The 12045-nt window shown below is 41.0% G+C and overlaps 1 protein-coding gene across 1 annotated transcript in view; it reads left to right on the top strand.

Moving 5' to 3' along the window:
- Positions 1–2513: 2513 nt before the first annotated feature.
- ANAPC1 (anaphase promoting complex subunit 1) overlaps positions 2514–12045 on the top strand; it is a 115689-nt gene continuing 106157 nt past the window's right edge. The window contains exons 1-6 of the mRNA XM_077133718.1: positions 2514–2769; positions 4344–4580; positions 5053–5214; positions 9016–9067; positions 9562–9662; positions 10287–10369. Of these exons, the coding sequence (XP_076989833.1) occupies positions 4368–4580; positions 5053–5214; positions 9016–9067; positions 9562–9662; positions 10287–10369 (611 nt within the window). The 5' untranslated portion in view covers positions 2514–2769; positions 4344–4367. The remainder of the gene's footprint in view (positions 2770–4343; positions 4581–5052; positions 5215–9015; positions 9068–9561; positions 9663–10286; positions 10370–12045) is intronic.

Genomic DNA, 12045 nt, shown 5'->3' on the forward strand with positions numbered 1-12045 from the left:
TGGGCAAGTGCTGGCCTGTCTGTTGCAATGACATTTCATAGAATTAGATCATGACCACGTCAGCTGCATCCACAGCTGATTCCATTTGTAATCAGCCAAAGGAGAGTGTCTTCTGCAATGAGTGATGCTTAATCTAATCACTGGAAGCCTTTTAAAGAGGATTCAAAAGAGACAGGCTCTCTTCCTGCTTCTGCCGGCAAGCCTCTCCTGGGGAGTTCGTCCAGACCCTCCATCAGAATCATCAGCTTCACAACCTGCCCTGCGAATTTTGGTCTCTGCATTCCCGCGGTCACGTGAGACACTTTTATAAATTTTATATTTGCAAGTGTTCTCTGTTCATTGTGTTTCTCTAGAGAACCCTAACTAATACACCAGCTTTCAGCTTTGATTTCAATTGTTTCAGAACATAAAAGATGCTTTCAGAGAATCAGTTAGATCTGTGGCCCAGAGCGCTGCAACAGCCAGCAATTTCAGGACGGTGCTTTGTTTCATTTCCAAGTTTCTTTAGACACAAAAAAATCTTCTTGGTTGGGATACTTTGCTTTCTGCTTGTGGTGGACATGTGTTGCCATTTCTGTCTACCATCTACTCTGCTTCTCATGGTAACAATACCTAAATTTCATTTTGTGGGTCCACCTCAACCCCCTTCTCAGTCCACGAGGAATCTGATTCCATTTCTGGACTTAGTGATTATGATTTAGAATCAGTCAGTCAGAGCCTCTCCTTCCCAGCCCCTGACTGAGTCACAGATGGGCACGTGACCTCAACTGGGCCAACCACGCTAGGAAAGCTCAGGTTTTGGACTTGTTTTTGTGCTCTGGGGGAAGTTCTCTTTCCCACTGGGTTTGGTGTTGGGCTGATGTGTCCATGCAGATGCTTAAAGCCATCATGCATAACCCGACAATGAATCAGATGCAGCAGGAGGTGGCCATGCAACCTTTGGAGATAGAAGAACACAGGTTCTGATAACATGATTTGAGCCCTGAATCCAGCTGCCCTTGAAGATTGTCTCCGCCCTTTCAGTCGTGTGAGCCAATGGGTTATCTGAAGAGTACTGATTGATCTGTAGCTTAATTGCTCCTGTTTTTAATTTTAAACAATTGATATAACAATATTATTATATGATTAACTATAGTCCATATGTACATTGGGGTTCACTCTTTGTGTTGTACGGTTCTATGTTGTTTTTTTTCTTGGTAACTTACACAACCTAAAATTTCCCATTTTATCTGTTTTTAAATATACAATTCCATGGTGTTAATTACAAGTTTTATATTTTGATGAAGTCCCATTTATTGATTTCTATTTTGGTTGCTTGGGCTTTAGGTGTCATACCTAAAAAATCATGGCTTAATCCAATATTTACTCCTATATTTCCTTCTAAGCATTTCATAGTTTCAGCTCCTTTATTTAGGTCTATGTCCATTCTGTTACTTTTTCTATATGGTATGAAGTATGAATCAAGATTTCTTTTTGCTTATGGATGCCCAATACCTCCAACACCAATGGCTGGAAAAGCCTTGTCCTCTCTCCATTGAATTGCTTATGCAACTTTTAACAAAACATCAATTGATGCCATTCTTTATGTGTGGGCTGCACATACTGTTTTCCTTCCAGGGTGTACGGTATGTAAAGAGGGGGTAATCTTACAGTGGAGAAACCTGAGAAACACCACCCAGCTGTCATCAAGGTCAGCACCAACAGCGGGTGTGACGATGAGGAGGGCACTGTACCTCCGTGGTCTCCCCCCTGCAACCCATCGCCCAGCCTAATCTGAGAAATACATCAGACAAATGCCAACTGATGGACACTCTACAAAACTCTTGTCCATTATACGTCAAAACCACCAGGTCATCAAAAACCAGAGGGGCCTAAGCATCCTCGACACTAAACACACTGTGTAATCGGAAGCCGGAAAAGGCAGGAGGGAAAACCGAATAAACAATGTGGGCGAGTCTGCCCAGGTCCGGGCCAGGGGCGCCTTCCAGCCGACGAGGCACGTGGACCAAAGCCCGGCGGACGACGGCGGAGCGAGAGCCAGGGATGGGCCCGACCGCAGGGCCGGTGCGCGGCGAGCGGGAATCCGGGCAGGCGGCCGCAGGAAGGCAGGGTCCGGCCAGCTGGACGAGTCCGGGCGGAGAAGGTGCCCTTCGCTCCCGGCCGGGGCAGGCGCTCCGCCGTCCCGGCCCAGGCCGCCGGCGAGGCGAGGCGAGTGGCGCGCAGGGGCCTCTTCTGCTTCCCGGGACGCGACACTGCGCGGGCGACGCCGGGGCAGAGGCTGCGGACGCCGCCGGGACGGCCCCACGCCCTTCGCCCACTCCTCAAGGGACCCTGGCGCCAAAGGCTGCGGCTGCACGAGCGTCCGGAAGGGCGGAGACCCTCCTAACTCCGCGTCCGCGCAGGCCCGGGTCGTGGGGGCGCGCTCGAGGAGCACCCAAACTGCGCAGGCGCCACGGCCGCCGAGCTCCGCGCACCTCCCGCGATGCTCCGCGCACCTCCCGCCGTGCCCCGCGCCAGCGCGTGGCAGGACGGGAAAGACAAGATGGTCGCGTCCACCTGAGCTTCTGACTTGAGCGCTGCATTCTCCAGCTTGTTTGCTATTGGCAGTCGCGCCTGCTGCTGCTGGTCATTATTTCTCCGGAGTCGGGGAGGGAGAGGGGATGAGCAGCTGTGGCGACCGAGGAGTCACCGTAACAGTCCCCGCCGCTGCCTTCAGGCCCCGGGGAGCAGCCGCGGCTCGCTGCGCCTGACGCGTCCGGTGTCCCACAGGTGCGGGCCTGCAGCTCCGGGTGGTCCATGGCGCGCCCCCCGGCCCTCCGCACCCCGAGGCTGTGCGCACCGGAGGGCTGGGGCGTTGCAGGCGAGCCCTTAGGGGTGTGCGGCCCTCGCCGTCCTTCCCGAGCTAACCGCGGGGTTCCCCGCGTGGCCTCGGCTGCTAGACTGGCCGCTGTCCTCTCCGGACGGATTTGCCGAGGGCCGGGCCCTTAGCCTGTTGCCTTCGCGGCCTCCTGAAAGGACTGCGGGAGCGCACGGCCGTTTTGCAGAGACGCCGCCCGCGGTGCCTTCGGTGTCTCCCGTTCAGTTTTACTTTGTTTGCATGGGCAGCCCGGGAGCCGAGCCCGGAGTCCCGGCGTGGCAGGCGGGACTCGTCTTGCGTTGGGTTTGGGTGTTTGCTAGACCTTGTGGGCTAGAAGCTTACTGGAAAGGAATTTCTAAGCCTGTTCTCTATTCCTTCTTCCAATTGATCTTCTGATTTTAAAATAAAAATACTCTACTTTGGAAATCTCTAGTTGACTCTTTAGTATTTGCCACATATAGGACGTGTGTAGTTCTTGGTGTTAATATACCGTGTGTGTACCGAGTACGGTGTGTATATATACGGAGTAAACGTGTTTACAGTAGTGCCTGAGTTTATAGTCATTTGGGTCGCTCTGAAGAGGCGTTGTGCTTACCTCGGGCAGGTTAGTTTTCGTTCCTGATAGGCAATGCTGATAGTCTTGATTGATGGCATATCAGTTTAGTATAGTGCTTTATGTATAACTCTTTGTGTTGCCTCTAAGTCAAGTAAAAACTTCTTTGTGAAAGTTTGGAGTACCGTAAAAGTATATTTGTTGTCTTAATCGGTACAAAAAATGTACTGTGAAAAATATTTTTCTTTTCACAAAATTTTAAGAATAAACTTGGATAAAATTATGTTATCTCTTTAAATAGTAAAGGGAGACCTGTTGAATTCTGTTGTTTTCTTGTACGTTTTACAAGGCACTTTTTTAGTTACATCTGTTCAAGCTTCCACAACACCTTTTGCTAGCAGGGGGAATAAAGGAACTTGTGTCATGTTTGGTGATTACAGTTATCTCAGAAATAACATTTGATTCACAGAAAAATAAAACTTCGTGGCTCTTAAGGAAATCCATAGGATTTGAGGTATCTATGTGACACAGAAAACTGATGCCAGAAAGACCTCAGGTGAGAAATTGAGGTCAAATCTAATCAAACCCTTTTAATTCTGTGAGCTGTTTCAAATACTCTAAAGTTTGTCTCCAGAGCTGGCATCAAGTGTTTGTTTTGATCTCTGTATTTGAGGATTACAACTTAAATGTGAGACCACAAATTCTGTTTTCAACATAGATGTTGGAGATGGGATTGACACTCAGCTTGCATACCACATTATATAGTGTCAGAATTCTACTAGCTGTTAATCACTATGTAGAAATGTTTGGGAGGTAGAGAGGAGTGTTTTGACCTACAGCTCATTTACATCTCTTCTGTAAACTTTTTTATGGTATTTTTTTTGCTCTATTTTGACTCAAGAAACTGACCAAAATGTATTTGAATTCATACAGAAATAATGTTGATATTTGGAACCCATGTCGAACTTCTATGAAGAAAGGGCAGCGATGATTGCAGCCAGGGATTTGCAGGAATTTGTTCCTTTCGGTCGAGACCACTGCAAGCACCACCCTAATGCACTGAACCTTCAGCTTCGCCAACTGCAGCCCGCCTCTGAGTTGTGGTCTTCCGATGGTGCTGCTGGCTTGGTGGGATCCCTTCAGGAGGTTACAATCCACGAGAAGCAGAAGGTTCCATTAAGTTTCCCGTTATGTTTTTGAAAATAATTTAAGACTACCCAGATGAAACTGAAAAATGAATATAATGCTAATTTGAGGGTAAAGATTAGGGCTTGACTAGTTTAGTCAAGGCTAAAATGATGACTTTACTGTATTATGGTGTCATAGTTACCTATTTTGACATGCTGTAAAACTCGTTGTTTTTATATTAAGTTCAGTGTGGTTGAGATCCATTTTAAACCTCTTCTTCACGTAGTGTGTAGGGACCACATTTCATGTTAAGTATTAAATGGTAGAGATTAGGTATGATCCCTGTTGCAGAAGATTTGCATGCTTCTAGAGAAGCATAAAAAGTGTCACGTAAGTGGTAGAATAGTTTTGGTGGCTTTGACTAAGTGTTAAATTTCTCATTTGTAAACACTCAGATCTTTTTACCTTGAAAAGAAGGGTGCTTGAACATGTCCTGTGTGTGTGAATTTTTAAGGAAAGCTGGCAGCTGAGGAAAGGCGTAAGTGAGATAGGAGAAGAAGTGGACTATGACGAGGAGCTCTATGTGGCTGGAAATATGGTGATCTGGAGCAAAGGGAGTAAAAGCCAGGCACTGGCAGTTTATAAGGCATTTACCGTTGACAGTCCTGTTCAACAGGTGAGTTATTTAAATTTTAGCATTTGATTAACTGTTTTTACACTTAAAAAACTATAACAGAAAAGATGAAATCATCTATCACGATGATTAGCAACTGGGTATATAATTTAATGTGTAGTGAAGGTAATGATAGGAAAATAAAAAGTTCATTTTATTTTGTATTTCATCAGTTTTTTTTCTTGTTTACTCTATCTTTTGTCAATTGAATGATAGTTTTTATTTATTTATTTTTGCATGGGCAGGCACTGGGAATCGAATCCGGGTCTCTGGCATGGCAGGTGAGAACTCTGCCTGCTGAGCCACCGTGGCCTGCCCAAATGATAGTTTTTAAACACTGTTCCTGACTAATTGGACTTATTATTGTCAATAAAAATGTATAGGTATTAACGTACAAAAAAATATTAAGGGTACACAGTGATTGTCATTGATTGTAACATATTGAATAAAATTTGCCGACTTCTTAACAATACTCAGAGAGAAAGGGAAAGGAAAAAAAATAATTTGCTACCATTTCAGTTGACCATTATATCTAACTCGTCTGAAAATTGGTAAAGGAAAATAATTAAGCATTTACTCTGCTTTTTCTGAAAGATGTGCAGTTTATCTCATCCAGTTTCTATTTATAGAAAAAGTCCGCTAATGTACAAGGAATAATGGAGTTAGAAAATCACCTAAAAAGTCAGTCATAGATTTTTAAAAAAAAAATGGAAAACTGTCCTAGATTAAAAGAGACTAAAGGGATGTACCAAGTATGGTATTTTTTTGAACCTTCTTAAGTGAAGCTTGATTGAATCCTGGTTCTAGAAAACCAGCAACAAAAGACATTTTTGGGAAATTTTGGTCAAGTTCAAAAATGTACTGGAGAGTAGTTGATTGTTTTGGTTTGAGAAAGCTGCCAGAATACAATATTACCAGAAACGGGTTGGGCTTTTATACTGGGAATTTATTAGCTTATAAATCGACAGACCTAAGGCCATGAAATGTCCAAATTATGGTATCAGTAGGGTGATACCTTCTCTGAAGACTGGTTACAGGCTCCTGTGTTACACTGTCACGTGGAAAGGCACGTGGTGGCATCTGTGGTCCTTCTCTTCTGGGTTTCATTGCTTTAGTTTCTGGTTCCAGGGGCTGCTTCTCTGAGCTTCTGTGGGTCCTCTGTTAGCATCTCTGGGGCTTTTCTTTATGTGAGCTTCTCTCTTTTTCATCTCTTAGCTTCTGTGTGTGTTTTATCCTCTTATTAAGGACTCTAGCAAGAGGATCAAGACCATCCTGAATGAGGCAGGTCACATCTCAGTTGAAATAACTGAAACAATAGATCTGCACCCACAGGAATAGATTAAAACATGGCCTTTTCTGGGGTGTATAACAACTTCAAACAACTAAGTGACGTTAGAGAACTGTTAATTTTCCCAGGAGTGATGATGATTTTGTGGTTACATAGAATCTCTTTATTTTTTAGGAAATGCATGATAAGGCATTTAGGGGTAAAGTTTGATGTGTGAAATTTATTTAAGTAGTTCGTCCCTCGCCTAGCCAAATAAAAAACACTCCACGTGCACATCGAGGCATGTGCATAGATGAAACAAATATGACAACCTGTTAATAGTTTCGGATTTAGGTGAAACAAATGTTCATTGTACTCTTTGTTCAACTTTTCTGAAAATTTTTGGAATAAAAGTTGAGGGTGGGGAAATGAATACATATATGGCACTTGAGGTTTTGGTGGCTTTGACTAGTGTTAAGTTCCTCATTTGAAAATACACAAACTATTTTACCTGAATTTTGCTTTTTTTTCCTTAGTTGTTTCCTGGTGAGTACTCTTTCTAATTATTTGTTGGAAAGAATAAACTTGGGTTATCATTCCAAAAATTGAGGCCACGTGTAGAACAATACTCTTTTCTGTCTAAGAGTGTTGAAGCCAGTGATGTTTTTGATGATAATTTCCCCTCATGTAACCCATATAGTTAGTAAAGATGTGAAAAGAGGAATTGATGATCTCCAAATAATTCTTTGCTTCTGTGTTTCCATCTTAATTTCTTGAAGGAAGGATTGATTGATTGATTGCCTGGTTACTAGATTCCGTGGTCGTGCAGTGTTTCCATCTTAATTTCTTGAAGGAAGGATTGATTGATTGATTGCCTGGTTACTAGATTCCGTGGTCGTGCAGTGTTTCCATCTTAATTTCTTGAAGGAAGGATTGATTGATTGATTGCCTGGTTACTAGATTCCGTGGTCGTGCAGTGTTTCCATCTTAATTTCTTGAAGGAAGGATTGATTGCTTGATTGCCTGGTTACTAGATTCCGTGGTCGTGCAGTGGAGCGTTGTCTCCTTTATTGCAAAGATCATGTGTATGTGGGATTTCAGTCCTTTTGTTCTAGAAAATAGATTATTTTGTCTTTTTATTAATATGGAGCAAGATAATTTTGTATTTTGATTAAGAAATGATACCAGGTATATGTGATTCAGTTTTTATCCATTTAGTTTTTTATTTGTTTTATAAAGAATTTGTTTCAGACATTGTGTTGGGGATGGATGATAGACAGTTTGTGCTATCGAAGGACTCAGTCTAGAAAGGTGAAAAACAGATAAACTAAAATCCTGTATTCTTAATGCTATATAATAACTGTCCACTGTGTGGTGAGAGTCCAGAAGTGGGTCTGAGCTCTCAAGGGAGGCTTTCTCAGAGAAAATGCTGTCTGAGGAGGTGAAGGAAGGGCATTCCAGGCAGAGAGAAGCTCAGTGAGAGAGTTATAGAAAAATGTGACTTTTTCTAAGTTCAGAATGACTGTACAGAGAGTGTGGGACTTGCAGCCAGATGCTGAAGGTGAGAGGTGGATCCGCACTGCCAGGGTCCTTGCATGTAAACCAAGACATGCACAGAACGGAGCTTACTGAGGATTTTGAAGTGGAAAGGAACACCATCACTTTTGTATTCTGAGAATCGTTTTCCTCGGTAGCAGTAGATGCGACTGATTTGGAAGTAGAGAGATGTGTCAGTAGTCCAGGTGAGAGAGAGAAAGGCCTTGGAGAGCAAGAAGACAAGTGAGAGACAAGCTGAGGGATGTGTGAAAGGGTCAGTGGTCTCCTGGTTGCCAGGGATAAAGGAGAGTTAAAATATTTCATTTTAGAGACTGGGAGGATGGGATTTCATAACACGGAGTTGAGGCTGTGAGATGTACAGGGTAGGTTTAAAGGTTTGGATATAGATTCAGTTTCAGATATTTCAGCTTGAAGTGCAAGTCTGAAATCTGTTTTCCTTCATAAATTTTCATTAGTTAAAATGCCATTAAATAATTCTGATAAGTGATTGCTAAGCATGCCAACTCAAGTTTAATGGCTTTTCCTAGTTTATGTTTTGTAAGGTGGGACTTCAAGAAAGGAAGATGTTATTTTCTCTAAAGTGAGTCTAGGGATTAATTAAGAATGATAAGATCATTTAGTAAGTATGGAGATTTTAAAATAGCTTAGCAACTTTGAACTCTTTAGAGTGATCATAACTTTGTATAGGATATAAGGTTTGGTTCAAGTGGAGCCACCATTTCAGGTCACTTTTGCTGCAAGACTTCTGTCAGGAGTTTTTAAGATTTTGTCTTTCCATAAAACTCAATTACAAACATAGTTGATATTTCCTTGTAATATTTGTCATAAAGTAGTCTAATTTACTCTTCCCATGGTATATTGGGTCAGCTGAGGAGGAGGAAAAGTAATGTACATGCTGTTATTATTATTTAGATACCATTAGTTAATAGGTTATTATTTAGATAGAATTTTCTGAGATCAGCATTTTGTTTTGCTTTTAGGCATTGTGGTGTGACTTCATTACATCACAGGATAAATCTGAAAAAACCTACAGTAAGTTTCTTTCTGAAATTCTAATTCATTTTATGATGATTTCAGCTATTTTATCTCCCTTTGTATTTATTCAAAATAAGAAACTACTAATAGTGGTTTAGCTTAAGGATTTTGTTTTAAATTTATTTGTTTTTTTTTTAACTTTTTTATTGTATAATATAACATATATACAAAGCAAAGAAGTAAAAAGCAATAGTTTTCAAAGCACTCTTCAACAGATGGTTACCATATGATCCTCTCATATTTTGCCTTCTAGCTGCTCCAGAATATAGGAGGCTAAAGGGCTTAAAAACTTTTTTATCATCACAATCGACCTTTTTTCCTTCTTTTTTGTTTTTTTGTGAAAAATAACGTATATACAAAAAAGCTATAAATTTCAAAGCACAGCACCACAATTTAACTTAAGTATTTTAAAATTGTACATTAAAGAACTGTGTCGTTAGGATTGAACTCTTGAGAAAAAAAATTCATAAATCTGTGCTTTTTCTTTGCAGGTAGTGATGAAATAGAAAAATGCATATGCATATTACAAAGCTCATGCATTAACATGCATAGCATAGAAGGAAAGGATTACATAGCTTCCTTACCTTTTCAGGTAAACTTGAATATTTCACTGTTTTGTTGGAAGCATTCTTGAGTAATTGGTTCCAGGAATATTGATACTCTTATATGTTGTAGTAATCTAAAATGTTTTTACTCAAATAAAATAAATTTTAACAGCTTTAGTCACTTTTTCTATTCTGTGCATAAAAAATAAATTATTTAATGAAGTGAGTTATGAAGTATTAAAACATGTTTAGATGAGCCCATCCTAATTCTTAGTTTATTGCGCTAAGTGGGAATATTGAAAGGTATTTTCTGAGAAGTTTGTCGGTTTTAATGGTACGTAAGATATCACTTTGGTCATATTAAATAAGGCAGATGAGCAGTACTAATCTTTTTCCTGTTTTTCATCATGTTGTTAATGCCTGCTGCTATTAAAATTTTATTGCATTGCCATTTTGGTACTGATTTTATTGCCATTGCAGGAATTTCAGACTGCATTTCTCTTCCTTCTTAGAATGCCTTTTTTAAAAAAATATTATAATTATAGTGGTGTTACTTTGTAAAGCTTGTATTAAATTGAAAGGAAATGTAATATTCTATAATGTTTCTTAAGAACATTTTATAAATGGAAATTTCTGTTATTTCTGACTCTTCTCACCCTTTCTCCTGACAGGTTGCAAATGTTTGGCCCACCAAATATGGATTATTGTTTGAACGCAGCAGTTCTTCACATGAGGCACCTCCAGGTCTGCCCAGGTACCCCTTTCCTCGTACAGAACTTGGTCCTCTCTGTGTTGGTCCTGTGATAAACTGTTTACCTAAAATTTGGAGATGATAGTTTGCAAGCTAATAGCATAGACACACAGTGTTCTCGCTAACGTCAGTATTGTGCACTTAGGAGTGCTACTTCTCACCTTGTACTTACTTAGTCACAGCCTCTTTTTTTTTTCTAAGTAGCAAATTGAATGAGCAAATGAGTTAAAGAGAACAAGATTCAGTTCTTAGTTCTGCCCCTTTTTATTGTGCTATTTTGGGCAAATCATTAGAGCTTTCTAAGTTTCAGTTTCCTTCTCTGTTACAAGAACACTATCTGTTACTTCTTAGAATTAAAGATTGAATGAGATAATGTCTATAAGCTCTGACATAGACCTTCCTTGTATATGTTAGGTATGCAGTAAGTGATTGGTTCCTATTGGATTGTGGTGTGTGTTTTTCTTGTCTCTCTTATCAGTGTGAGCTCTGAAGGGCAGGAACATAGCATCTCTTAATTGTGTGGTGCAAAAAGTAGACATTCTGTAAGATTTTAAAAATTGTCTATAAGGGCCTGGCAATGGTGGCTCAGTGGTGGAGTTCTCACCTGCCATGCCAGAGACCCAGGTTCGATTCCTGGAGCCTGCCCATGTCACACAAAAAAAGAAAAAATTGCCTACAGGTTTTAAACTGTCTTTAGATTAAAAAAAAAAAAAACCTTTTTTTTTCCTCTCTATTTCAATCACTCCTTAAATATTTAAGCATACTCTTTTGTAAGCAGTAGGAGACTCCATAACTACCATAGTCACACCACCACTGAGAAAGCTTAGAGAAATGACTGCCTAGTATCCATTTCTATACTAGTTCTGTGTTGATTGATGCCTGCTGTTTCCTGATTCCCCGGGCTAACTCTGTTTCCCTTTGTGTGTGTGTATGAGAGCAGGAGGGATTTCTAGGAACGAGATAGAAGATATTGTGAATAATACTACGTAAAAGTTGTTCTAGTTTGCTAGCTGCCGGAATGCAATATACCAGAAACAGAATGACTTTTAACAAGGGGAATTTAATAAATTGTTAGTTTACAGTTCTATGGCTGAGAAAATGTCCCAATTAAACAAGTCTATAGAAATGTCCAATCTTAGGCATCCGGGGAAAGATGCCTTGGTTCAAGAAGGCCGATGAAGTTCAGGATTTCTCTCTCAAGTGAGAAAGCACATGATGAACGCAGCCAGGGTTTCTCTCTCATCTGGAAGGGCACATGGTGAACACGGCGTCATCTGCTAGCTTCCTCTCCTGGCTTCCTGTTTCATGAAGCTCCCCGGGAGGCATTTTCCTTCTTCATCTCCAAAGGTCACTGGCTCCTGGTCTCTGCTTTGTGGTGCTGCAGCATTCTCTGCTCTCTCCGTCTCATTCTCCAAAATGTTTCCTCTTTTATAGGACTCTAGAAACTAATCAAGACCCACCCAGATGGGTGGAGACATGCCTCAGCCTAATCCAGTTTAACAACCACTCTTGACTAAATCATATCTCCAGGGAGATGATCTAATTACAGTTTCAAACATGCAGTGCTGAATAGGGATTAGAAGAAACGGCTGCCTTTACAAATGGGATTAGGATTAAAACATGGCTTTTCTAGGGTACATACATCCTTTCAAACCAGTATAGTTGCTTTTAGATATTGT

Source organism: Tamandua tetradactyla, chromosome 17, assembly GCF_023851605.1.
Source record: "Tamandua tetradactyla isolate mTamTet1 chromosome 17, mTamTet1.pri, whole genome shotgun sequence".
In the NCBI taxonomy this organism is placed as follows: domain Eukaryota; kingdom Metazoa; phylum Chordata; class Mammalia; order Pilosa; family Myrmecophagidae; genus Tamandua; species Tamandua tetradactyla.